At 41.0% G+C, this 25,199-nt stretch overlaps 1 protein-coding gene across 1 annotated transcript in view; it reads left to right on the forward strand.

Moving 5' to 3' along the window:
* LOC134717683 (uncharacterized) overlaps positions 1-23,674 on the forward strand; it is a 34,455-nt gene extending 10,781 nt beyond the window's left edge. Inside the window, exons 17-48 of the mRNA XM_063580180.1 lie at positions 848-955; positions 1,160-1,345; positions 1,472-1,583; positions 2,307-2,504; positions 2,954-3,127; positions 3,511-3,708; positions 4,498-4,860; positions 5,272-5,442; positions 5,503-5,673; positions 6,124-6,266; positions 6,549-6,859; positions 7,205-7,383; positions 8,146-8,288; positions 8,571-8,881; positions 9,227-9,405; positions 10,414-10,611; positions 11,061-11,242; positions 12,221-12,328; positions 12,533-12,718; positions 12,845-12,956; positions 13,680-13,877; positions 14,327-14,508; positions 15,723-15,908; positions 16,191-16,341; positions 17,013-17,105; positions 17,685-17,882; positions 18,332-18,513; positions 19,650-19,874; positions 19,923-20,069; positions 20,859-21,161; positions 21,327-21,434; positions 23,645-23,674. Of these exons, the coding sequence (XP_063436250.1) occupies positions 848-955; positions 1,160-1,345; positions 1,472-1,583; positions 2,307-2,504; positions 2,954-3,127; positions 3,511-3,708; positions 4,498-4,860; positions 5,272-5,442; positions 5,503-5,673; positions 6,124-6,266; positions 6,549-6,859; positions 7,205-7,383; positions 8,146-8,288; positions 8,571-8,881; positions 9,227-9,405; positions 10,414-10,611; positions 11,061-11,242; positions 12,221-12,328; positions 12,533-12,718; positions 12,845-12,956; positions 13,680-13,877; positions 14,327-14,508; positions 15,723-15,908; positions 16,191-16,341; positions 17,013-17,105; positions 17,685-17,882; positions 18,332-18,513; positions 19,650-19,874; positions 19,923-20,069; positions 20,859-21,161; positions 21,327-21,434; positions 23,645-23,674 (5,736 nt within the window). The remainder of the gene's footprint in view (positions 1-847; positions 956-1,159; positions 1,346-1,471; positions 1,584-2,306; positions 2,505-2,953; positions 3,128-3,510; positions 3,709-4,497; positions 4,861-5,271; positions 5,443-5,502; positions 5,674-6,123; positions 6,267-6,548; positions 6,860-7,204; positions 7,384-8,145; positions 8,289-8,570; positions 8,882-9,226; positions 9,406-10,413; positions 10,612-11,060; positions 11,243-12,220; positions 12,329-12,532; positions 12,719-12,844; positions 12,957-13,679; positions 13,878-14,326; positions 14,509-15,722; positions 15,909-16,190; positions 16,342-17,012; positions 17,106-17,684; positions 17,883-18,331; positions 18,514-19,649; positions 19,875-19,922; positions 20,070-20,858; positions 21,162-21,326; positions 21,435-23,644) is intronic.
* Positions 23,675-25,199: the final 1,525 nt, after the last annotated feature.

Raw genomic sequence — 25,199 nt, forward strand, 5'->3', positions numbered from 1 at the left:
ACCACAAGTAGATGGTACTAATGTCAGTCACACAGATGAAACACACCTAGAGGGTACTATGGTCAGTCAGTCAGATGAACAACAAGTAGATGGTACTATGGTCAGTTTGTCAGATGAACAACAAGTAGATGGTACTACGGTCAGTTTGTCAGATGAACAACAAGTAGATGGTACTAATGTCAGTCACATAGATAAAACACACCTAGAGGGTACTTGGTCAGTCAGTCAGATGAACAACAAGTAGATGGTACTATGGTCAGTTTGTCAGATGAACAACAAGTAGATGGTGCTATGGTCAGTTTGTCAGATGAACAACAAGTAGATGGTGCTATGGTCAGTTTGTCAGATGAACAACAAGTAGATAGTGCTATGGTCAGTCTGTTGGATGAACCACAAGTAGATGGTACTATGGTCAGTTTGTCAGATGAACATCATAGATGGTACTATGGTCAGTTTGTCAGATGAACAACAAGTAGATGGTACTATGGTCAGTTTGTCAGATGAACAACAAGTAGATGGTGCTATGGTCAGTTTGTCAGATGAACAACAAGTAGATGGTGCTATGGTCAGTTTGTCAGATGAACAGCAAGTAGATGGTGCTATGGTCAGTTTGTCAGATGAACAACAAGTAGATGGTGCTATGGTCAGTTTGTCAGATGAACAACAAGAAGATGGTACTATGGTCAGTTTGTCAGATGAACAACAAGTAGATGGTGATATGGTGAGTTTGTCAGATGAACAACAAGTAGATGGTGCTATGGTCAGTCAGTCAGATGCACAACAAGCAGATGGTGCTATGGTCAGTCAGTCAGATGCACAACAAGCAGATGGTGCTATGGTCAGTCAGTCAGATGCACAACAAGCAGATCGTGCAATGGTTAGTCAGTCAGATGCACAACAAGCAGATGGTGCTATGGTCAGTCAGTCAGATGCACAACAAGCAGATCGTGCAATGGTCAGTCAGTCAGATGCACAACAAGCAGATGGTGCTATGGTCAGTCAGTCAGATGCACAACAAGCAGATCGTGCAATGGTCAGTCAGTCAGATGCACAACAAGAAGATGGTGCTATGGTCAGTCATTCAGATGCACAACAAGCAGATGGTGCTATGGTCAGTCAGTCAGATGCACAACAAGCAGATGGTGCTATGGTCAGTCAGTCAGATGCACAACAAGCAGATCGTGCAATGGTCAGTCGGTCAGATGCACAACAAGCAGATGGTGCTATGGTCAGTCAGTCAGATGCACAACAAGCAGATCGTGCAATGGTCAGTCAATCAGATGCACAACAAGCAGATGGTGCTATGGTCAGTCAGTCAGATGCACAACAAGCAGATCGTGCAATGGTCAGTCAGTCAGATGCACAACAAGCAGATGGTGCTATGGTCAGTCAGTCAGATGCACAACAAGCAAATCGTGCAATGGTCAGTCAGTCAGATGCACAACAAGCAGATGGTGCTATGGTCAGTCAGTCAGATGCACAACAAGTAGATCGTGCAATGGTCAGTCAGTCAGATGCACAACAAGCAGATGGTGCTATGGTCAGTCATTCAGATGCACAACAAGCAGATGGTGCTATGGTCAGTCAGTCAGATGCACAACAAGTAGATGGTGCTATTGTCAGTCAGTCAGATGCACAACAAGCAGATGGTGCTATGGTCAGTCAGTCAGATGCACAACAAGCAGATCGGGCAATGGTCAGTCAGTCAAATGCACAACAAGCAGATGGTTCTATGGTCAGTCAGTCAGATGCACAACAAGCAGATCGTGCAATGGTCAGTCAGTCAGATGCACAACAAGCAGATGGTGCTATGGTCAGTCAGTCAGATGCACAACAAGCAGATGGTGCTATGGTCAGTCAGTCAGATGCACAACAAGCAGATCGTGCAATGGTCAGTCAGTCAGATGCACAACAAGCAGATGGTGCTATGGTCAGTCAGTCAGATGCACAACAAGCAGATCGTGCAATGGTCAGTCAGTCAGATGCACAACAAGCAGATGGTGCTATGGTCAGTCAGTCAGATGCACAACAAGCAGATGGTGCTATGGTCAGTCAGTCAGATGCACAACAAGCAGATGGTGCAATGGTCAGTCAGTCAGATGCACAACAAGCAGATGGTACTATGGTCAGTTTGTCAAATGAACAACAAGTAGATGGTACTATGGTCAGTTTGTCAGATGAACAAGTAGATGGTGCTATGGTCAGTCTGTTGGATGAACCACAAGTAGATGGTACTAAAGTCAGTCACACAGATGAACAACAAGTAGATGGTACTATGGTCAGTTTGTCAAATTAACAACAAGTAGATGGTGCTATGGTCATTCTGTCGGATGAACCACAAGTAGATGGTACTAAAGTCAGTCACACAGATGAACAACAAGTAGATGGTTCTATGGTCAGTTTGTCAAATGAACAACACGTAGATGGTGCTATGGTCAGTCTGTCGGATGAACAACAAGTAGATGGTACTAATGTCAGTCACACAGATGAAACACACCTAGAGGGTACTTGGTCAGTCAGTCAGATGAACAACAAGTAGATGGTACTATGGTCAGTTTGTCAAATGAACCACAAGTAGATGGTATTATGGTCAGTTTGTCAGATGAACAACAAGTAGATGGTACTATGGTCAGTCACATAGATGAAACACACCTAGAGGGTACTATGGTCAGTCAGTCAGATGAACAACAAGTAGATGGTACTATGGTCAGTTTGTCAGATGAACAACAAGTAGATGGTACTATGGTCAGTTTGTCAGATGAACAACAAGTAGATGGTACTATGGCCAGTTTGTCAGATGAACAACAAGTAGATGATACTATGGTCAGTTTGTCAGATGAACAACAAGTAGATGGTACTAAAGTCAGTCACACAGATGAAACACACCTAGAGGGTACTATGGTCAGTCAGTCAGATGAACCACAAGTAGATGGTACTATGGTCAGTTTGTCAGATGAACAACAAGTAGATGGTACCAATGTCAGTCGCACAGAAGAAACACACCTAGAGCATTCTATAGTCAGTCAGTCAGATGAACCACAAGTAGATGATACTATGGTCAGTTTGTCAGATGAACAACAAGTAGATGGTACTAAAGTCAGTCACACAGATGAAACACACCTAGAGGGTACTATGGTCAGTCAGTCAGATGAACCACAAGTAGATGGTACTATGGTCAGTTTGTCAGATGTACAACAAGTAGATGGTACTATGGTCAGTTTGTCAGATGAACAAGTAGATAGTGCTATGGTCAGTCTGTCGGATGAACCACAAGTAGATGGTACTAATGTCAGTCACACAGATGAAACACACCTAGAGGGTACTATGGTCAGTCAGTCAGATGAACAACAAGTAGATGGTACTATGGTCAGTTTGTCAGATGAACAACAAGTAGATGGTACTACGGTCAGTTTGTCAGATGAACAACAAGTAGATGGTACTAATGTCAGTCACATAGATAAAACACACCTAGAGGGTACTTGGTCAGTCAGTCAGATGAAATACACCTAGAGCAAACTATGGTCAGTCAGTCAGATGAACAACAAGTAGATGGTACCAATGTCAGTCACACAGATGAAATACACCTAGAGCAAACTATGGTCAGTCAGTCAGATGAACCACAAGTAGATGGTACTAAAGTCAGTCACATAGATGAAACACACCTAGAGCATACTATGGTCAGTCAGTCAGATGAACCACAAGTAGATGGTACTAATGTCATTCACACAGATGAAATACACCTAGAGCAAACTATGGTCAGTTTGTCAGATGAACAACAAGTAAATGGTACTATGGTCAGTTTGTCAGATGAACAAGTAGATGGTGCTATGGTCAGTCTGTCGGATGAACCACAAGTAGATGGTACTATGGTCAGTTTGTCAGATGAACAACAAGTAAATGGTACTATGGTCAGTTTGTCAGATGAACAAGTAGATGGTGCTATGGTCAGTCTGTCGGATGAACCACAAGTAGATGGTACCAATGTCAGTTTGTCAGATGAACAACAAGTAGATGGTACTATGGTCAGTTTGTCAGATGAACAAGTAGATGGTGCTATGGTCAATCTGTCGGATGAACCACAAGTAGATGGTACTATGGTCAGTTTGTCAGATGAACAACAAGTAGATGGTACTAATGTCAGTCACACAGATGAAACACACCTAGAGTATACTATAGTCAGTCAGTCAGATGAACCACAAGTAGATGGTACTATGGTCAGTTTGTCAGATAAACAACAAGTAGAGGGTACTATGGTCAGTTTGTCAGATGAACAAGTAGATGGTACTATGGTCAGTTTGTCAGATGAACAACAAGTAGATGGTACTAAAGTCAGTCACATAGATGAAATACACCTAGAGCAAACTATGGTGAGTCAGTCAGATGAACCACAAGTAGATGGTACTAATGTCAGTCACACAGATGAAACACACCTTGAGCATACTATGGTCAGTCAGTCAGATGAACCACAAGTAGATGGTACTATGGTCAGTTTGTCAGATGAACAACAAGTAGATGATACTATGGTCAGTTTATCAGATGAACAAGTAGATGGTACTAAAGTCAGTCACACAGATGAACAACAAGTAGATGGTACTAAAGTCAGTCACACAGATGAACAACAAGTAGATGGTACTAAAGTCAGTCACACAGATGAACAACAAGTAGATGGTACTATGGTCAGTTTGTCAGAAGAACAAAAAGGAGATGATACTATGGTCAGTTTATCAGATGAACAAGTAGATGGTGCTATGGTCAGTCTGTCGGATGAACCACAAGAAGATGGTACTATGATCAGTTTGTCCGATGAACAACAAGTAGATGGTACTAATGTCAGACACATAGATGAAACACACCTAGAGGGTACTATGGTCAGTCAGTCAGATGAACAACAAGTAGATGGTACTATGGTCAGTTTGTCAGATGAACAACAAGTAGATGGTACTAAAGTCAGTCACATAGATGAAACACACCTAGAGGGTACTATGGTCAGTCAGTCAGATGAACAACAAGTAGATGGTACTAATGTCAGTCACACAGATGAAACACACCTAGAGCATACTATAGTCAGTCAGTCAGATGAACCACAAGTAGATGGTACTATGGTCAGTTTGTCAGATAAACAACAAGTAGAGGGTACTATGGTCAGTTTGTCAGATGAACAACAAGTAGATGGTACTAAAGTCAGTCACATAGATGAAATACACCTAGAGCAAACTATGGTCAGTCAGTCAGATGAACCACAAGTAGATGGTACTATGGTCAGTTTGTCAGATGAACAACAAGTAGATGATACTATGGTCAGTTTATCAGATGAACAAGTAGATGGTACTAAAGTCAGTCACACAGATGAACAACAAGAAGATGGTACTAAAGTCAGTCACACAGATGAACAACAAGTAGATGGTACTAAAGTCAGTCACACAGATGAACAACAAGTAGATGGTACTATGGTCAGTTTGTCAGATGAACAACAAGTAGATGATACTATGGTCAGTTTGTCAGATGAACAACAAGTAGATGATACTATGGTCAGTTTATCAGATGAACAAGTAGATGGTGCTATGGTCAGTCTGTCGGATGAACCACAAGAAGATGGTACTATGATCAGTTTGTCAGATGAACAAAAGGTAAATGGTACTAATGTCAGTCACATAGATGAAACACACCTAGAGGGTACTATGGTCAGTCAGTCAGATGAACAACAAGTAGATGGTACTATGGTCAGTTTGTCAGATGAACAACAAGTAGATGGTACTAAAGTCAGTCACATAGATGAAACACACCTAGAGGGTACTATGGTCAGTCAGTCAGATGAACAACAAGTAGATGGTACTAATGTCAGTCACATAGATGAAACACACCTAGAGGGTACTATGGTCAGTCAGTCAGATGAACAACAAGTAGATGGTACTATGGTCAGTTTGTCAGATGAACAACAAGTAGATGGTACTATGGTCAGTTTGTCAGATGAACAACAAGTAGATGGTACCAATGTCAGTCACACAGATGAAACACACCTAGAGCAAACTATGGTCAGTCAGTCAGATGAACCACAAGTAGATGGTACTATGGTCAGTTTGTCAGATGAACAACAAGTAGATGGTACTATGGTCAGTTTGTCAGATGAACAACAAGTAGATGGCACTAAAGTCAGTCACATAGATGAAACACACCTAGAGGGTACTATGGTCAGTCAGTCAGATGAACCACAAGAAAATAGTACTAATGTCAGTCACACAGATGAAACACACCTAGAGCAAACTATGGTCAGTCAGTCAGATGAACCACAAGTAGATGGTACTATGGTCAGTTTGTCAGATGAACAACAAGTAGATGGTACTATGGTCAGTCAGTCAGATGAACAACAAGTAGATGGTACCAATGTCAGTCACACAGATGAAACACACCTAGAGCAAACTATGGTCAGTCAGTCAGATGAACCATAAGTAGATGGTACTATGGTCAGTTTGTCAGATGGACAACAAGTAGATGGTACTATGGTCAGTTTGTCAGATGAACAACAAGTAGATGGTACTCTGGTCAGTCAGTCAGATGAACCACAAGTAAATAGTACTAATGTCAGTCACACAGATGAAACACACCTAGAGCAAACTATGGTCAGTCAGTCAGATGAACCACAAGTAAATAGTACTAATGTCAGTCACACAGATGAAACACACCTAGAGCAAACTATGGTCAGTCAGTCAGATGAACCACAAGTAAATAGTACTAATGTCAGTCACACAGATGAAACACACCTAGAGCAAACTATGGTCAGTCAGTCAGATGAACCACAAGTAAATAGTACTAATGTCAGTCACACAGATGAAATACACCTAGAGCATACTATGGTCAGTCAGTCAGATGAACCACAAGTAGATGGTACTATGGTCAGTTTGTCAGATGAACAACAAGTAGATGGTACTATGGTCAGTTTGTCAGATGAACAACAAGTATATGGTACTATGGTCAGTTTGTCAGATAAACAAGTAGATGGTGCTATGGTCAGTCTGTCGGATGAACCACAAGTAGATGGTACTATGGTCAGTTTGTCAGAAGAACAACAAGTAGATGGTACTCATGTCAGTCACACAGATGAAACACACCTAGAGCATACTATAGTCAATCAGTCAGATGAACCACAAGTAGATGGTACTATGGTCAGTTTGTCAGATGAACAACAAGTAGATGGTACTATGGTCAGTTTGTCAGATGAACAAGTAGATGGTGCTATGGTCAGTCTGTCGGATGAACCACAAGTAGATGGTACTAATGTCAGTCACACAGATGAAACACACCTAGAGGGTACTATGGTCAGTCAGTCAGATGAACAACAAGTAGATGGTACCAATGTCAGTCACACAGATGAACAACAAGTAGATGGTACTATGGTCAGTTTGTCAAATGAACAACAAGTAGATGGTGCTATGGTCAGTCTGTCGGATGAACCACAAGTAGATGGTACTAAAGTCAGTCACACAGATGAACAACAAGTAGATGGTACTATGGTCAGTTTGTCAAATGAACAACAAGTAGATGGTGCTATGGTCAGTCTATCGGATGAACCACAAGTAGATGGTACTAATGTCAGTCACACAGATGAAACACACCTAGAGGGTACTATGGTCAGTCAGTCAGATGAACCACAAGTAGATGGTTATATGGTCAGTTTGTCAGATGAACAACAAGTAGATGGTACTATGGTCAGTTTGTCAAATGAACCACAAGTAGATGGTACTATGGTCAGTTTGTCAGATGAACAACAAGTAGATGGTACTAATGTCAGTCACAAAGATGAAACACACCTAGAGGGTACTATGGTCAGTCAGTCAGATGAACAACAAGTAGATGGTACTATGGCCAGTTTGTCAGATGAACAACAAGTAGATGATACTATGGTCAGTTTGTCAGATGAACAACAAGTAGATGGTACTATGGTCAGTTTGTCAGATGAACAACAAGTAGATGGTACTAAAGTCAGTCACACAGATGAAACACACCTAGAGCATACTATGGTCAGTCAGTCAGATGAACCACAAGTAGATGGTACTATGGTCAGTTTGTCAGATGAACAACAAGTAGATGGTACTATGGTCAGTTTGTCAGATGAACAACAAGTAGATGGTACTATGGTCAGTTTGTCAGATGAACAACAAGTAGATGGTACTAAAGTCAGTCACATAGATGAAACACACCTAGAGGGTACTATGGTCAGTCAGTCAGATGAACCACAAGAAAATAGTACTAATGTCAGTCACACAGATGAAACACACCTAGAGCAAACTATGGTCAGTCAGTCAGATGAACCACAAGTAGATGGTACTATGGTCAGTTTGTCAGATGAACAACAAGTAGATGGTACTATGGTCAGTCAGTCAGATGAACAACAAGTAGATGGTACCAATGTCAGTCACACAGATGAAACACACCTAGAGCAAACTATGGTCAGTCAGTCAGATGAACCATAAGTAGATGGTACTATGGTCAGTTTGTCAGATGGACAACAAGTAGATGGTACTATGGTCAGTTTGTCAGATGAACAACAAGTAGATGGTACTCTGGTCAGTCAGTCAGATGAACCACAAGTAAATAGTACTAATGTCAGTCACACAGATGAAACACACCTAGAGCAAACTATGGTCAGTCAGTCAGATGAACCACAAGTAAATAGTACTAATGTCAGTCACACAGATGAAACACACCTAGAGCAAACTATGGTCAGTCAGTCAGATGAACCACAAGTAAATAGTACTAATGTCAGTCACACAGATGAAACACACCTAGAGCAAACTATGGTCAGTCAGTCAGATGAACCACAAGTAAATAGTACTAATGTCAGTCACACAGATGAAATACACCTAGAGCATACTATGGTCAGTCAGTCAGATGAACCACAAGTAGATGGTACTATGGTCAGTTTGTCAGATGAACAACAAGTAGATGGTACTATGGTCAGTTTGTCAGATGAACAACAAGTATATGGTACTATGGTCAGTTTGTCAGATAAACAAGTAGATGGTGCTATGGTCAGTCTGTCGGATGAACCACAAGTAGATGGTACTATGGTCAGTTTGTCAGAAGAACAACAAGTAGATGGTACTAATGTCAGTCACACAGATGAAACACACCTAGAGCATACTATAGTCAATCAGTCAGATGAACCACAAGTAGATGGTACTATGGTCAGTTTGTCAGATGAACAACAAGTAGATGGTACTATGGTCAGTTTGTCAGATGAACAAGTAGATGGTGCTATGGTCAGTCTGTCGGATGAACCACAAGTAGATGGTACTAATGTCAGTCACACAGATGAAACACACCTAGAGGGTACTATGGTCAGTCAGTCAGATGAACAACAAGTAGATGGTACCAATGTCAGTCACACAGATGAACAACAAGTAGATGGTACTATGGTCAGTTTGTCAAATGAACAACAAGTAGATGGTGCTATGGTCAGTCTGTCGGATGAACCACAAGTAGATGGTACTAAAGTCAGTCACACAGATGAACAACAAGTAGATGGTACTATGGTCAGTTTGTCAAATGAACAACAAGTAGATGGTGCTATGGTCAGTCTATCGGATGAACCACAAGTAGATGGTACTAATGTCAGTCACACAGATGAAACACACCTAGAGGGTACTATGGTCAGTCAGTCAGATGAACCACAAGTAGATGGTAATATGGTCAGTTTGTCAGATGAACAACAAGAAGATGGTACTATGGTCAGTTTGTCAAATGAACCACAAGTAGATGGTACTATGGTCAGTTTGTCAGATGAACAACAAGTAGATGGTACTAATGTCAGTCACAAAGATGAAACACACCTAGAGGGTACTATGGTCAGTCAGTCAGATGAACAACAAGTAGATGGTACTATGGCCAGTTTGTCAGATGAACAACAAGTAGATGATACTATGGTCAGTTTGTCAGATGAACAACAAGTAGATGGTACTATGGTCAGTTTGTCAGATGAACAACAAGTAGATGGTACTAAAGTCAGTCACACAGATGAAACACACCTAGAGCATACTATGGTCAGTCAGTCAGATGAACCACAAGTAGATGGTACTATGGTCAGTTTGTCAGATGAACAACAAGTAGATGGTACTATGGTCAGTTTGTCAAATGAACAACAAGTAGATGGTGCTATGGTCAGTCTGTCGGATGAACCACAAGTAGATGGTACTAAAGTCAGTCACACAGATGAACAGCAAGTAGATGGTACTATGGTCAGTTTGTCAAATGAACAACAAGTAGATGGTACTATGGTCAGTTTGTCAGATGAACAAGTAGATGGTGCTATGGTCAGTCTGTTGGATGAACCACAAGTAGATGGTACTAAAGTCAGTCACACAGATGAACAACAAGTAGATGGTACTATGGTCAGTTTGTCAAATTAACAACAAGTAGATGGTGCTATGGTCATTCTGTCGGATGAACCACAAGTAGATGGTACTAAAGTCAGTCACACAGATGAACAACAAGTAGATGGTTCTATGGTCAGTTTGTCAAATGAACAACACGTAGATGGTGCTATGGTCAGTCTGTCGGATGAACAACAAGTAGATGGTACTAATGTCAGTCACACAGATGAAACACACCTAGAGGGTACTTGGTCAGTCAGTCAGATGAACAACAAGTAGATGGTACTATGGTCAGTTTGTCAAATGAAGCACAAGTAGATGGTATTATGGTCAGTTTGTCAGATGAACAACAAGTAGATGGTACTATGGTCAGTCACATAGATGAAACACACCTAGAGGGTACTATGGTCAGTCAGTCAGATGAACAACAAGTAGATGGTACTATGGTCAGTTTGTCAGATGAACAACAAGTAGATGGTACTATGGTCAGTTTGTCAGATGAACAACAAGTAGATGGTACTATGGCCAGTTTGTCAGATGAACAACAAGTAGATGATACTATGGTCAGTTTGTCAGATGAACAACAAGTAGATGGTACTAAAGTCAGTCACACAGATGAAACACACCTAGAGGGTACTATGGTCAGTCAGTCAGATGAACCACAAGTAGATGGTACTATGGTCAGTTTGTCAGATGAACAACAAGTAGATGGTACCAATGTCAGTCGCACAGAAGAAACACACCTAGAGCATACTATAGTCAGTCAGTCAGATGAACCACAAGTAGATGATACTATGGTCAGTTTGTCAGATGAACAACAAGTAGATGGTACTAAAGTCAGTCACACAGATGAAACACACCTAGAGGGTACTATGGTCAGTCAGTCAGATGAACCACAAGTAGATGGTACTATGGTCAGTTTGTCAGATGTACAACAAGTAGATGGTACTATGGTCAGTTTGTCAGATGAACAAGTAGATAGTGCTATGGTCAGTCTGTCGGATGAACCACAAGTAGATGGTACTAATGTCAGTCACACAGATGAAACACACCTAGAGGGTACTATGGTCAGTCAGTCAGATGAACAACAAGTAGATGGTACTATGGTCAGTTTGTCAGATGAACAACAAGTAGATGGTACTACGGTCAGTTTGTCAGATGAACAACAAGTAGATGGTACTAATGTCAGTCACATAGATAAAACACACCTAGAGGGTACTTGGTCAGTCAGTCAGATGAACAACAAGTAGATGGTACTATGGTCAGTTTGTCAGATGAACAACAAGTAGATGGTGCTATGGTCAGTTTGTCAGATGAACAACAAGTAGATGGTGCTATGGTCAGTTTGTCAGATGAACAACAAGTAGATAGTGCTATGGTCAGTCTGTTGGATGAACCACAAGTAGATGGTACTATGGTCAGTTTGTCAGATGAACATCATAGATGGTACTATGGTCAGTTTGTCAGATGAACAACAAGTAGATGGTACTATGGTCAGTTTGTCAGATGAACAACAAGTAGATGGTGCTATGGTCAGTTTGTCAGATGAACAACAAGTAGATGGTGCTATGGTCAGTTTGTCAGATGAACAGCAAGTAGATGGTGCTATGGTCAGTTTGTCAGATGAACAACAAGTAGATGGTGCTATGGTCAGTTTGTCAGATGAACAACAAGAAGATGGTACTATGGTCAGTTTGTCAGATGAACAACAAGTAGATGGTGATATGGTGAGTTTGTCAGATGAACAACAAGTAGATGGTGCTATGGTCAGTCAGTCAGATGCACAACAAGCAGATGGTGCTATGGTCAGTCAGTCAGATGCACAACAAGCAGATGGTGCTATGGTCAGTCAGTCAGATGCACAACAAGCAGATCGTGCAATGGTTAGTCAGTCAGATGCACAACAAGCAGATGGTGCTATGGTCAGTCAGTCAGATGCACAACAAGCAGATCGTGCAATGGTCAGTCAGTCAGATGCACAACAAGCAGATGGTGCTATGGTCAGTCAGTCAGATGCACAACAAGCAGATCGTGCAATGGTCAGTCAGTCAGATGCACAACAAGAAGATGGTGCTATGGTCAGTCATTCAGATGCACAACAAGCAGATGGTGCTATGGTCAGTCAGTCAGATGCACAACAAGCAGATGGTGCTATGGTCAGTCAGTCAGATGCACAACAAGCAGATCGTGCAATGGTCAGTCGGTCAGATGCACAACAAGCAGATGGTGCTATGGTCAGTCAGTCAGATGCACAACAAGCAGATCGTGCAATGGTCAGTCAATCAGATGCACAACAAGCAGATGGTGCTATGGTCAGTCAGTCAGATGCACAACAAGCAGATCGTGCAATGGTCAGTCAGTCAGATGCACAACAAGCAGATGGTGCTATGGTCAGTCAGTCAGATGCACAACAAGCAGATCGTGCAATGGTCAGTCAGTCAGATGCACAACAAGCAGATGGTGCTATGGTCAGTCAGTCAGATGCACAACAAGTAGATCGTGCAATGGTCAGTCAGTCAGATGCACAACAAGCAGATGGTGCTATGGTCAGTCATTCAGATGCACAACAAGCAGATGGTGCTATGGTCAGTCAGTCAGATGCACAACAAGTAGATGGTGCTATTGTCAGTCAGTCAGATGCACAACAAGCAGATGGTGCTATGGTCAGTCAGTCAGATGCACAACAAGCAGATCGGGCAATGGTCAGTCAGTCAAATGCACAACAAGCAGATGGTTCTATGGTCAGTCAGTCAGATGCACAACAAGCAGATCGTGCAATGGTCAGTCAGTCAGATGCACAACAAGCAGATGGTGCTATGGTCAGTCAGTCAGATGCACAACAAGCAGATGGTGCTATGGTCAGTCAGTCAGATGCACAACAAGCAGATCGTGCAATGGTCAGTCAGTCAGATGCACAACAAGCAGATGGTGCTATGGTCAGTCAGTCAGATGCACAACAAGCAGATCGTGCAATGGTCAGTCAGTCAGATGCACAACAAGCAGATGGTGCTATGGTCAGTCAGTCAGATGCACAACAAGCAGATGGTGCTATGGTCAGTCAGTCAGATGCACAACAAGCAGATGGTGCAATGGTCAGTCAGTCAGATGCACAACAAGCAGATGGTACTATGGTCAGTTTGTCAAATGAACAACAAGTAGATGGTACTATGGTCAGTTTGTCAGATGAACAAGTAGATGGTGCTATGGTCAGTCTGTTGGATGAACCACAAGTAGATGGTACTAAAGTCAGTCACACAGATGAACAACAAGTAGATGGTACTATGGTCAGTTTGTCAAATTAACAACAAGTAGATGGTGCTATGGTCATTCTGTCGGATGAACCACAAGTAGATGGTACTAAAGTCAGTCACACAGATGAACAACAAGTAGATGGTTCTATGGTCAGTTTGTCAAATGAACAACACGTAGATGGTGCTATGGTCAGTCTGTCGGATGAACAACAAGTAGATGGTACTAATGTCAGTCACACAGATGAAACACACCTAGAGGGTACTTGGTCAGTCAGTCAGATGAACAACAAGTAGATGGTACTATGGTCAGTTTGTCAAATGAACCACAAGTAGATGGTATTATGGTCAGTTTGTCAGATGAACAACAAGTAGATGGTACTATGGTCAGTCACATAGATGAAACACACCTAGAGGGTACTATGGTCAGTCAGTCAGATGAACAACAAGTAGATGGTACTATGGTCAGTTTGTCAGATGAACAACAAGTAGATGGTACTATGGTCAGTTTGTCAGATGAACAACAAGTAGATGGTACTATGGCCAGTTTGTCAGATGAACAACAAGTAGATGATACTATGGTCAGTTTGTCAGATGAACAACAAGTAGATGGTACTAAAGTCAGTCACACAGATGAAACACACCTAGAGGGTACTATGGTCAGTCAGTCAGATGAACCACAAGTAGATGGTACTATGGTCAGTTTGTCAGATGAACAACAAGTAGATGGTACCAATGTCAGTCGCACAGAAGAAACACACCTAGAGCATTCTATAGTCAGTCAGTCAGATGAACCACAAGTAGATGATACTATGGTCAGTTTGTCAGATGAACAACAAGTAGATGGTACTAAAGTCAGTCACACAGATGAAACACACCTAGAGGGTACTATGGTCAGTCAGTCAGATGAACCACAAGTAGATGGTACTATGGTCAGTTTGTCAGATGTACAACAAGTAGATGGTACTATGGTCAGTTTGTCAGATGAACAAGTAGATAGTGCTATGGTCAGTCTGTCGGATGAACCACAAGTAGATGGTACTAATGTCAGTCACACAGATGAAACACACCTAGAGGGTACTATGGTCAGTCAGTCAGATGAACAACAAGTAGATGGTACTATGGTCAGTTTGTCAGATGAACAACAAGTAGATGGTACTACGGTCAGTTTGTCAGATGAACAACAAGTAGATGGTACTAATGTCAGTCACATAGATAAAACACACCTAGAGGGTACTTGGTCAGTCAGTCAGATGAACAACAAGTAGATGGTACTATGGTCAGTTTGTCAGATGAACAACAAGTAGATGGTGCTATGGTCAGTTTGTCAGATGAACAACAAGTAGATAGTGCTATGGACAGTCTGTTGGATGAACCACAAGTAGATGGTACTATGGTCAGTTTGTCAGATGAACAACAAGTAGATGGTACTATGGTCAGTTTGTCAGATGAACAACAAGTAGATGGTACTATGGTCAGTTTGTCAGATGAACAACAAGTAGATGGTGCTATGGTCAGTTTGTCAGATGAACAACAAGTAGATGGTACTATGGTCAGTTTGTCAGATGAACAACAAGTAGATGGTGCTATGGTCAGTTTGTCAGATGAACAACAAGAAGATGGTACTATGGTCAGTTTGTCAGATGAACAACAAGTAGATGGTGATATGGTGAGTTTGTCAGATGAACAACAAGTAGATGGTGCTATGGTCAGTCAGTCAGATGCACAACAAGCAGATGGTGCTATGGTCAGTCAGTCAGATGCACAACAAGCAGATGGTGCTATGGTCAGTCAGTCAGATGCACAACAAGCAGATCGTGCAATGGTCAGTCAGTCAGATGCACAACAAGCAGATGGTGCTATGGTCAGTCAGTCAGATGCACAACAAGCAGATCGTGCAATGGTCAGTCAGTCAGATGCACAACAAGCAGATGGTGCTATGGTCAGTCAGTCAGATGCACAACAAGCAGATCGTGCAATGGTCAGTCAGTCAGATGCACAACAAGAAGATGGTGCTATGGTCAGTCATTCAGATGCACAACAAGCAGATGGTGCTATGGTCAGTCAGTCAGATGCACAACAAGCAGATGGTGCTATGGTCAGTCAGTCAGATGCACAACAAGCAGATCGTGCAATGGTCAGTCGGTCAGATGCACAACAAGCAGATGGTGCTATGGTCAGTCAGTCAGATGCACAACAAGCAGATCGTGCAATGGTCAGTCAATCAGATGCACAACAAGCAGATGGTGCTATGGTCAGTCAGTCAGATGCACAACAAGCAGATCGTGCAATGGTCAGTCAGTCAGATGCACAACAAGCAGATGGTGCTATGGTCAGTCAGTCAGATGCACAACAAGCAGATCGTGCAATGGTCAGTCAGTCAGATGCACAACAAGCAGATGGTGCTATGGTCAGTCAGTCAGATGCACAACAAGCAGATCGTGCAATGGTCAGTCAGTCAGATGCACAACAAGCAGATGGTGCTATGGTCAGTCATTCAGATGCACAACAAGCAGATGGTGCTATGGTCAGTCAGTCAGATGCACAACAAGTAGATGGTGCTATTGTCAGTCAGTCAGATGCACAACAAGCAGATGGTGCTATGGTCAGTCAATCAGATGCACAACAAGCAGATCGGGCAATGGTCAGTCAGTCAGATGCACAACAAGCAGATGGTTCTATGGTCAGTCAGTCAGATGCACAACAAGCAGATCGTGCAATGGTCAGTCAGTCAGATGCACAACAAGCAGATGGTGCTATGGTCAGTCAGTCAGATGCACAACAAGCAGATGGTGCTATGGTCAGTCAGTCAGATGCACAACAAGCAGATCGTGCAATGGTCAGTCAGTCAGATGCACAACAAGCAGATGGTGCTATGGTCAGTCAGTCAGATGCACAACAAGCAGATCGTGCAATGGTCAGTCAGTCAGATGCACAACAAGCAGATGGTGCTATGGTCAGTCAGTCAGATGCACAACAAGCAGATGGTGCTATGGTCAGTCAGTCAGATGCACAACAAGCAGATGGTGCAATGGTCAGTCAGTCAGATGCACAACAAGCAGATGGTGCTATGGTCAGTCAGTCAGATGCACAACAAGCAGATGGTGCTATGGTCAGTCAGTCAGATTCACAACAAGCAGATGGTGCTATGGTCAGTCAGTCAGATGCACAACAAGCAGATGGTGCTATGGTCAGTCAGTCAGATGCACAACAAGCAGATGGTGCAATGGTCAGTCAGTCAGATGCACAACAAGCAGATGTGCTATGGTCAGTCAGTCAGATGCACAACAAGTAGATGGTGCTAATGTCAGTCACACAGATGAAACACACCTTGAGCATACTATGGTCAGTCAGTCAGATGAACCACAAGTAGATGGTACTATGGTCAGTTTGTCAGATGAACAACAAGTAGATGATACTATGGTCAGTTTATCAGATGAACAAGTAGATGGTACTAATGTCAGTCACAAAGATGAAACACACCTAGAGGGTACTATGGTCAGTCAGTCAGATGAACAACAAGTAGATGGTACTATGGCCAGTTTGTCAGATGAACAACAAGTAGATGATACTATTGTCAGTTTGTCAGATGAACAACAAGTAGATGGTACTATGGTCAGTTTGTCAGATGAACAACAAGTAGATGGTACTAAAGTCAGTCACACAGATGAAACACACCTAAAGCATACTATGGTCAGTCAGTCAGATGAACCACAAGTAGATGGTACTATGGTCAGTTTGTCAGATGAACAACAAGTAGATGGTACTATGGTCAGTTTGTCAAATGAACAACAAGTAGATGGTGCTATGGTCAGTCTGTCGGATGAACCACAAGTAGATGGTACTAAAGTCAGTCACACAGATGAACAACAAGTAGATGGTACTATGGTCAGTTTGTCAAATGAACAACAAGTAGATGGTACTATGGTCAGTTTGTCAGATGAACAAGTAGATGGTGCTATGGTCAGTCTGTTGGATGAACCACAAGTAGATGGTACTAAAGTCAGTCACACAGATGAACAACAAGTAGATGGTACTATGGTCAGTTTGTCAAATTAACAACAAGTAGATGGTGCTATGGTCATTCTGTCGGATGAACCACAAGTAGATGGTACTAAAGTCAGTCACACAGATGAACAACAAGTAGATGGTTCTATGGTCAGTTTGTCAAATGAACAACACGTAGATGGTGCTATGGTCAGTCTGTCGGATGAACAACAAGTAGATGGTACTAATGTCAGTCACACAGATGAAACACACCTAGAAGGTACTTGGTCAGTCAGTCAGATGAACAACAAGTAGATGGTACTATGGTCAGTTTGTCAAATGAACCACAAGTAGATGGTACTATGGTCAGTTTGTCAGATGAACAACAAGTAGATGGTACTATGGTCAGTCACATAGATGAAACACACCTAGAGGGTACTATGGTCAGTCAGTCAGATGAACAACAAGTAGATGGTACTATGGTCAGTTTGTCAGATGAACAACAAGTAGATGGTACTATAGTCAGTTTGTCAGATGAACAACAAGTAGATGGTACTATGGCCAGTTTGTCAGATGAACAACAAGTAGATGATACTATGGTCAGTTTGTCAGATGAACAACAAGTAGATGGTACTAAAGTCAGTCACACAGATGAAACACACCTAGAGGGTACTATGGTCAGTCAGTCAGATGAACCACAAGTAGATGGTACTATGGTCAGTTTGTCAGATGAACAACAAGTAGATGGTACCAATGTCAGTCGCACAGAAGAAACACACCTAGAGCATACTATAGTCAGTCAGTCAGATGAACCACAAGTAGATGATACTATGGTCAGTTTGTCAGATGAACAACAAGTAGATGGTACTAAAGTCAGTCACACAGATGAAACACACCTAGAGGGTACTATGGTCAGTCAGTCAGATGAACCACAAGTAGATGGTACTATGGTCAGTTTGTCAGATGTACAACAAGTAGATGGTACTATGGTCAGTTTGTCAGATGAACAAGTAGATAGTGCTATGGTCAGTCTGTCGGATGAACCACAAGTAGATGGTACTAATGTCAGTCACACAGATGAAACAAACCTAGAGGGTACTATGGTCAGTCAGTCAGATGAACAACAAGTAGATGGTACTATGGTCAGTTTGTCAGATGAACAACAAGTAGATGGTACTACGGTCAGTTTGTCAGATGAACAACAAGTAGATGGTACTAATGTCAGTCACATAGATGAAACACACCTAGAGGGTACTTGGTCAGTCAGTCAGATGAACAACAAGTAGATGGTACTATGGTCAGTTTGTCAGATGAACAACAAGTAGATGGTGCTATGGTCAGTTTGTCAGATGAACAACAAGTAGATGGTGCTATGGTCAGTTTGTCAGATGAACAACAAGTAGATAGTGCTATGGTCAGTCTGTTGGATGAACCACAAGTAGATGATACTATGGTCAGTTTGTCAGATGAACAACAAGTAGATGGTACTATGGTCAGTTTGTAAGATTAACAACAAGTAGATGGTACTATGGTCAGTTTGTCAGATGAACAACAAGTAGATGGTGCTATGGTCAGTTTGTCAGATGAACAACAAGTAGATGGTGCTATGGTCAGTTTGTCAGATGAACAACAAGTAGATGGTGCTATGGTCATTTTATCAGATGAACAACAAGTAGATGGTGCTATGGTCAGTTTGTCAGATGAACAACAAGTAGATGGTACTATGGTCAGTTTGTCAGATGAACAACAAGTAGATGGTGATATGGTGAGTTTGTCAGATGAACAACAAGTAGATGGTGCTATGGTCAGTCAGTCAGATGCACAACAAGCAGATGGTGCTATGGTCAGTCAGTCAGATGCTCAACAAGCAGATGGTGCTATGGTCAGTCAGTCAGATGCACAACAAGCAGATCGTGCAATGGTCAGTCAGTCAGATGCACAACAAGCAGATGGTGCTATGGTCAGTCAGTCAGATGCACAACAAGCAGATCGTGCAATGGTCAGTCAGTCAGATGCACAACAAGCAGATGGTGCTATGGTCAGTCAGTCAGATGCACAACAAGCAGATCGTGCAATGGTCAGTCAGTCAGATGCACAACAAGAAGATGGTGCTATGGTCAGTCATTCAGATGCAAAACAAGCAGATGGTGCTATGGTCAGTCAGTCAGATGCACAACAAGCAGATCGTGCAATGGTCAGTCAGTCAGATGCACAACAAGCAGATGGTGCTATGGTCAGTCATTCAGATGCACAACAAGCAGATGGTGCTATGGTCAGTCAGTCAGATGCACAACAAGTAGATGGTGCTATGGTCAGTCAGTCAGATGCACAACAAGCAGATGGTGCTATGGTTAGTCAGTCAGATGCACAACAAGCAGATCGTGCAATGGTCAGTCAGTCAGATGCACAACAAGCAGATCGTGCTATGGTCAGTCAGTCAGATGCACAACAAGCAGATCGTGCAATGGTCAGTCAGTCAGATGCACAACAAGCAGATGGTGCTATGGTCAGTCAGTCAGATGCACAACAAGCAGATGGTGCTATGGTCAATCAGTCAGATGCACAACAAGCAGATCGTGCAATGGTCAGTCAGTCAGATGCACAACAAGCAGATGGTGCTATGGTCAGTCAGTCAGATGCACAACAAGCAGATCGTGCAATGGTCAGTCAGTCAGATGCACAACAAGCAGATGGTGCTATGGTCAGTCAGTCAGATGCACAACAAGCAGATGGTGCTATGGTCAGTCAGTCAGATGCACAACAAGCAGATGGTGCAATGGTCAGTCAGTCAGATGCACAACAAGCAGATGGTGCTATGGTCAGTCAGTCAGATGCACAACAAGCAGATGGTGCTATGGTCAGTCAGTCAGATGCACAACAAGCAGATGGTGCTATGGTCAGTCAGTCAGATGCACAACAAGCAGATGGTGCTATGGTCAGTCAGTCAGATGCATAACAAGCAGATGGTGCAATGGTCAGTCAGTCAGATGCACAACAAGCAGATGGTGCTATGGTCAGTCAGTCAGATGCACAACAAGTAGATGGTGCTATGGTCAGTCAGTCAGATGCACAACAAGCAGATGGTGCTATGGTCAGTCAGTCAGATGCACAACAAGCAGATGGTGCTATGGTCAGTCAGTCAGATGCACAACAAGCAGATCGTGCAATGGTCAGTCAGTCAGATGCACAACAAGCAGATGGTGCTATGGTCAGTCAGTCAGATGCACAACAAGCAGATGGTGCTATGGTCAGTCAGTCAGATGCACAACAAGCAGATCGTGCTATGGTCAGTCAGTCAGATGCACAACAAGCAGATCGTGCAATGGTCAGTCAGTCAGATGCACAACAAGCAGATGGTGCAATGGTCAGTCAGTCAGATGCACAACAAGCAGATCGTGCAATGGTCAGTCAGTCAGATGCACAACAAGCAGATCGTGCAATGGTCAGTCAGTCAGATGCACAACAAGCAGATCGTGCAATGGTCAGTCAGTCAGATGCACAACAAGCAGATGGTGCTATGGTCAGTCATTCAGATGCACAACAAGCAGATGGTGCTATGGTCAGTCAGTCAGATGCACAACAAGTAGATGGTGCTATGGTCAGTCAGTCAGATGCACAACAAGCAGATGGTGCTATGGTCAGTCAGTCAGATGCACAACAAGCAGATCGTGCAATGGTCAGTCAGTCAGATGCACAACAAGCAGATGGTGCTATGGTCAGTCAGTCAGATGCACAACAAGCAGATCGTGCAATGGTCAGTCAGTCAGATGCACAACAAGCAGATGGTGCAATGGTCAGTCAGTCAGATGCACAACAAGCAGATCGTGCAATGGTCAGTCAGTCAGATGCACAACAAGCAGATGGTGCTATGGTCAGTCAGTCAGATGCACAACAAGCAGATCGTGCAATGGTCAGTCAGTCAGATGCACAACAAGCAGATGGTGCTATGGTCAGTCAGTCAGATGCACAACAAGCAGATGGTGCTATGGTCAGTCAGTCAGATGCACAACAAGCAGATGGTGCAATGGTCAGTCAGTCAGATGCACAACAAGCAGATGGTGCTATGGTCAGTCAGTCAGATGCACAACAAGCAGATGGTGCTATGGTCAGTCAGTCAGATGCACAACAAGCAGATGGTGCTATGGTCAGTCAGTCAGATGCACAATCAATAATGTGAGTAATATAACTGTGATATAGTACTCATTAGCATTGCTATTTTGTGTAAAGATACCATGTGTTTTGATAAATACTTAGACCCAAGAAATTGATAGATAGATGTGTTATAAGGTGCCCAAATCATGACCATGACATCATTACCCTAGACTGACTGTTACATTTGCATCACATACTCATTAGATCTATTTCACAATTTCAGAATATAGATCATACATGTTTTCTATGAAAGAATAGCATCAGAGTTCATATACCAGTATAACTTAATTTAAAGCTATAATCTAATTTTATTCATGGTCATTCCTTTTAAGAAAGAATAAAACCTCTTGTTAAAACTGTCCAATGTTTTCTACTCTCTTTTTTAATACATCACACAGATTTTCGACAGGAACTAATTTATCAGTTTACCATGGGAGTAAAATGTATCCTGCTGTTGTAAGTAAAACGATGTTCATTAATTTGTTCTTTTTTGTTGTTTTTATCCTCATTTTTGTTTCTTTGGTACTGCTATAATTTCATATTTTTAAACATTGTTGAACTTGTGTCAAATTTTAAATAGTAATCTGCAAGTTTCTAAAATAGTTAATTTTGAAAAATCTTAAAGGAACTAAAGAAACCATGTGATTGGGCTGTTTGATAGTTAATTATGGCTTTTTATCATGGATTAATTATGATTTTCATACATGTGTAGCATTCTTTCATCAATAAACCAAAAAAGTACAGTAAGTATACACACTGTATTGTGGTAAGTAAACTAATTTTACATTAGTCATTTCTGGGACTTTTATAGCTGACTATGCGGTTTAGGTTTTGCTCACTATTGAAGGCTGTAGGGTGACCCGGTAATGACCTTTAGTTGTTGACTTCTATGTCATTTGGTCTCTTATGGAGATCGAGTTGTCCTTTTAGCCATCATACCACATCTTCTCATTTTTATAATTACTAGGAAACCCCGCAAATTGCGGAAAATTATGTAATTATTGTGTATTGTTAATTAAAATTTTGTGAAGTGAGATTGTAAGTTGCTTTATTGAAACAAATGAAGTATACATGAAAAGTATGTTCGGGAATGTTCAATACATTCAGGCTCTCATGCCAACTCAAACGAAGACCCCAAGGTAGATGAAAGTCGTATTTACTCCATGCCCTATAACAAATTGGACTTCGTTATTTTAGTATTATAGATAGTAGTTGGGAATAATAAATGAATGGTTGATTTTCATAGATTACTTCTAATCATTTATTCTTTTTATTTTTTAGGTTGAAAATTGGCAATTTGTTCGGTTTTTTTAACTGTCAAAAGAAAAATCTGTGGGTTCAAAACAATGTCCAAAATACAATAAAGCTTCAGATGTAGCATCCATGCTGGATATACCAAATATCAAAATGATAGGATCCATATATTTTATATTTCCAGATGAGATCAATCAATATGTTCATATAAAGAAGTTTGTTAATTGTTCAAAAATGTTTTATTAAAACAAAGTTTAGAAACAGGCAAATTAACAATTTCTGACATTTAAAATAACTAGTATGAATGTACACATTGCAATTAGTAGTAAATGATAAGAATTATCATATATGACACAAACAGCTCAAGATGACCCAATGGGCACAATAAAAAAAGAATCCACAGCAGTAGCAAAATTTAATCTTGGAAAAAATCAGCAACATATATGGTTTAATGAATAATGTAAGGATGGTTTAATGAATATATTGAGGATAAAAAATATCAAACTAAAAAATCAACGTCAAATATATGCTAGCATCATAATTATGATTTATATGTATATTGAAATGATGACAGAGCATTTCAAATGTTTTATACATTTAGCATAACTTAAAACTTTCCATTTTACTATTTTACAGATCTCCACAAGCAGAGATCGGCAGAGATAAGAAGTTTATATCGAAAAAATAAAATTGTTTACTCTGAATTTGTTTAAATATGAAAATAAGAACATGTGGTATGATTACCAATGACTGAATGAGACAAATCTCAACTAGACCAAATGAAGTTACTATATGTCACTGTATGGCAATAAAAAACAAGCAAATATCCACACTGTATAAAGCTATGCATGACTCAAAATGAAAGTGTAAAACAAAAACAGCCAGATTTATGTACAAAAATTACAATAAAAAACAAATATACAGAACGAAACAACAACCACTGAACACAGGCTTCTGACAGGCAGACACAGAATATGGCAGATCTAAACATTTGTTGGGACACAAATCAGACCACACTAACTAAAGTACTCCAAGCTACTGAAAACTATTTCAATGACAACAAATGATAAAAAGATTACCCAAGAATCAAATATATCAAACCACATCTCCTTATTTTTACCTGCGTCACCAACGGTGAAAGCAGGTCTAGTAACCGCTCGACTCTTTCCATCATTCCGTCTGTCCATCCGAAAGAACTTGCATATCAACTTTCGTCAAAGATTTCTTGGCTTCTTACCCGAAAACATTATTATATTCAATCCATAACAAATGCCATAATGGAAAATTAACGTTTTCACAGGACTGGTATCATTTTTTCTAATGTTGTAGCCATTAAATGATCATTTCAAATTATACACAATTACAGGTATGCATATTTTCATTTAAGTCGTCTTTAAAGTATAATTTACATTTATATTCTACAGCTAAACTTGTTAACATAATAACTTACCTTCAACATAAGTTCCATCATTCAGAAACCTAAATATTTTTTCGTACTCGTCAGCCTCCATGTTTCAGTATAATACATGCAGGTGTTGTGTAGACATTTATATATCTAACTCATGAACACTTTTCAAATTACATAATAGTCAAATAATAAGCATTTAAAACCTGTTTTGATTTAGAATATAAACATTTAAAACTTGTTGTGATTTAAACAGTAATCAGCATTAAAAACCTGTATAAATCAATCAGGTGTAAAAATCATTATAACAGGAACATTTGTTATACTCATCATGTTCATCAACTATAAGATAAGTTCCTGATAATAATTTACATAATTTAAAAAACTGACACGGATTTTTTACAACAAAAAAACGGCGATTTTATTATTTTTCACTGTGGCCGCATGCGAGTTACAAAAGGAAACTTCGCAAATATCTTTCAAATAAAATTCCCAAACTCTCCATCAAATATTTTTCTGTAACTTGCATGCGGCCAAATTCAATTCGGTTGAATTCATGTCAAAATGTCCGGATACGAATGCATTCCGGCTACAAATGCACAGGTAAGTTCGAGTTATCTCGCTTGGTACGAGTTTGCATATCACGATTAACGTAATTTTTGACGAGACGGATATATAATCTAAAACTTTGTAACAGTGTTTTAACTTATAACGCTTATTATTTTTGAAGGAATTATTGGGCCCACAGAGCCCTCTAATGACACTTCTCCTTTAGTTACTCAATGT

This window comes from Mytilus trossulus, chromosome 5, assembly GCF_036588685.1.
Source record: "Mytilus trossulus isolate FHL-02 chromosome 5, PNRI_Mtr1.1.1.hap1, whole genome shotgun sequence".
In the NCBI taxonomy this organism is placed as follows: domain Eukaryota; kingdom Metazoa; phylum Mollusca; class Bivalvia; order Mytilida; family Mytilidae; genus Mytilus; species Mytilus trossulus.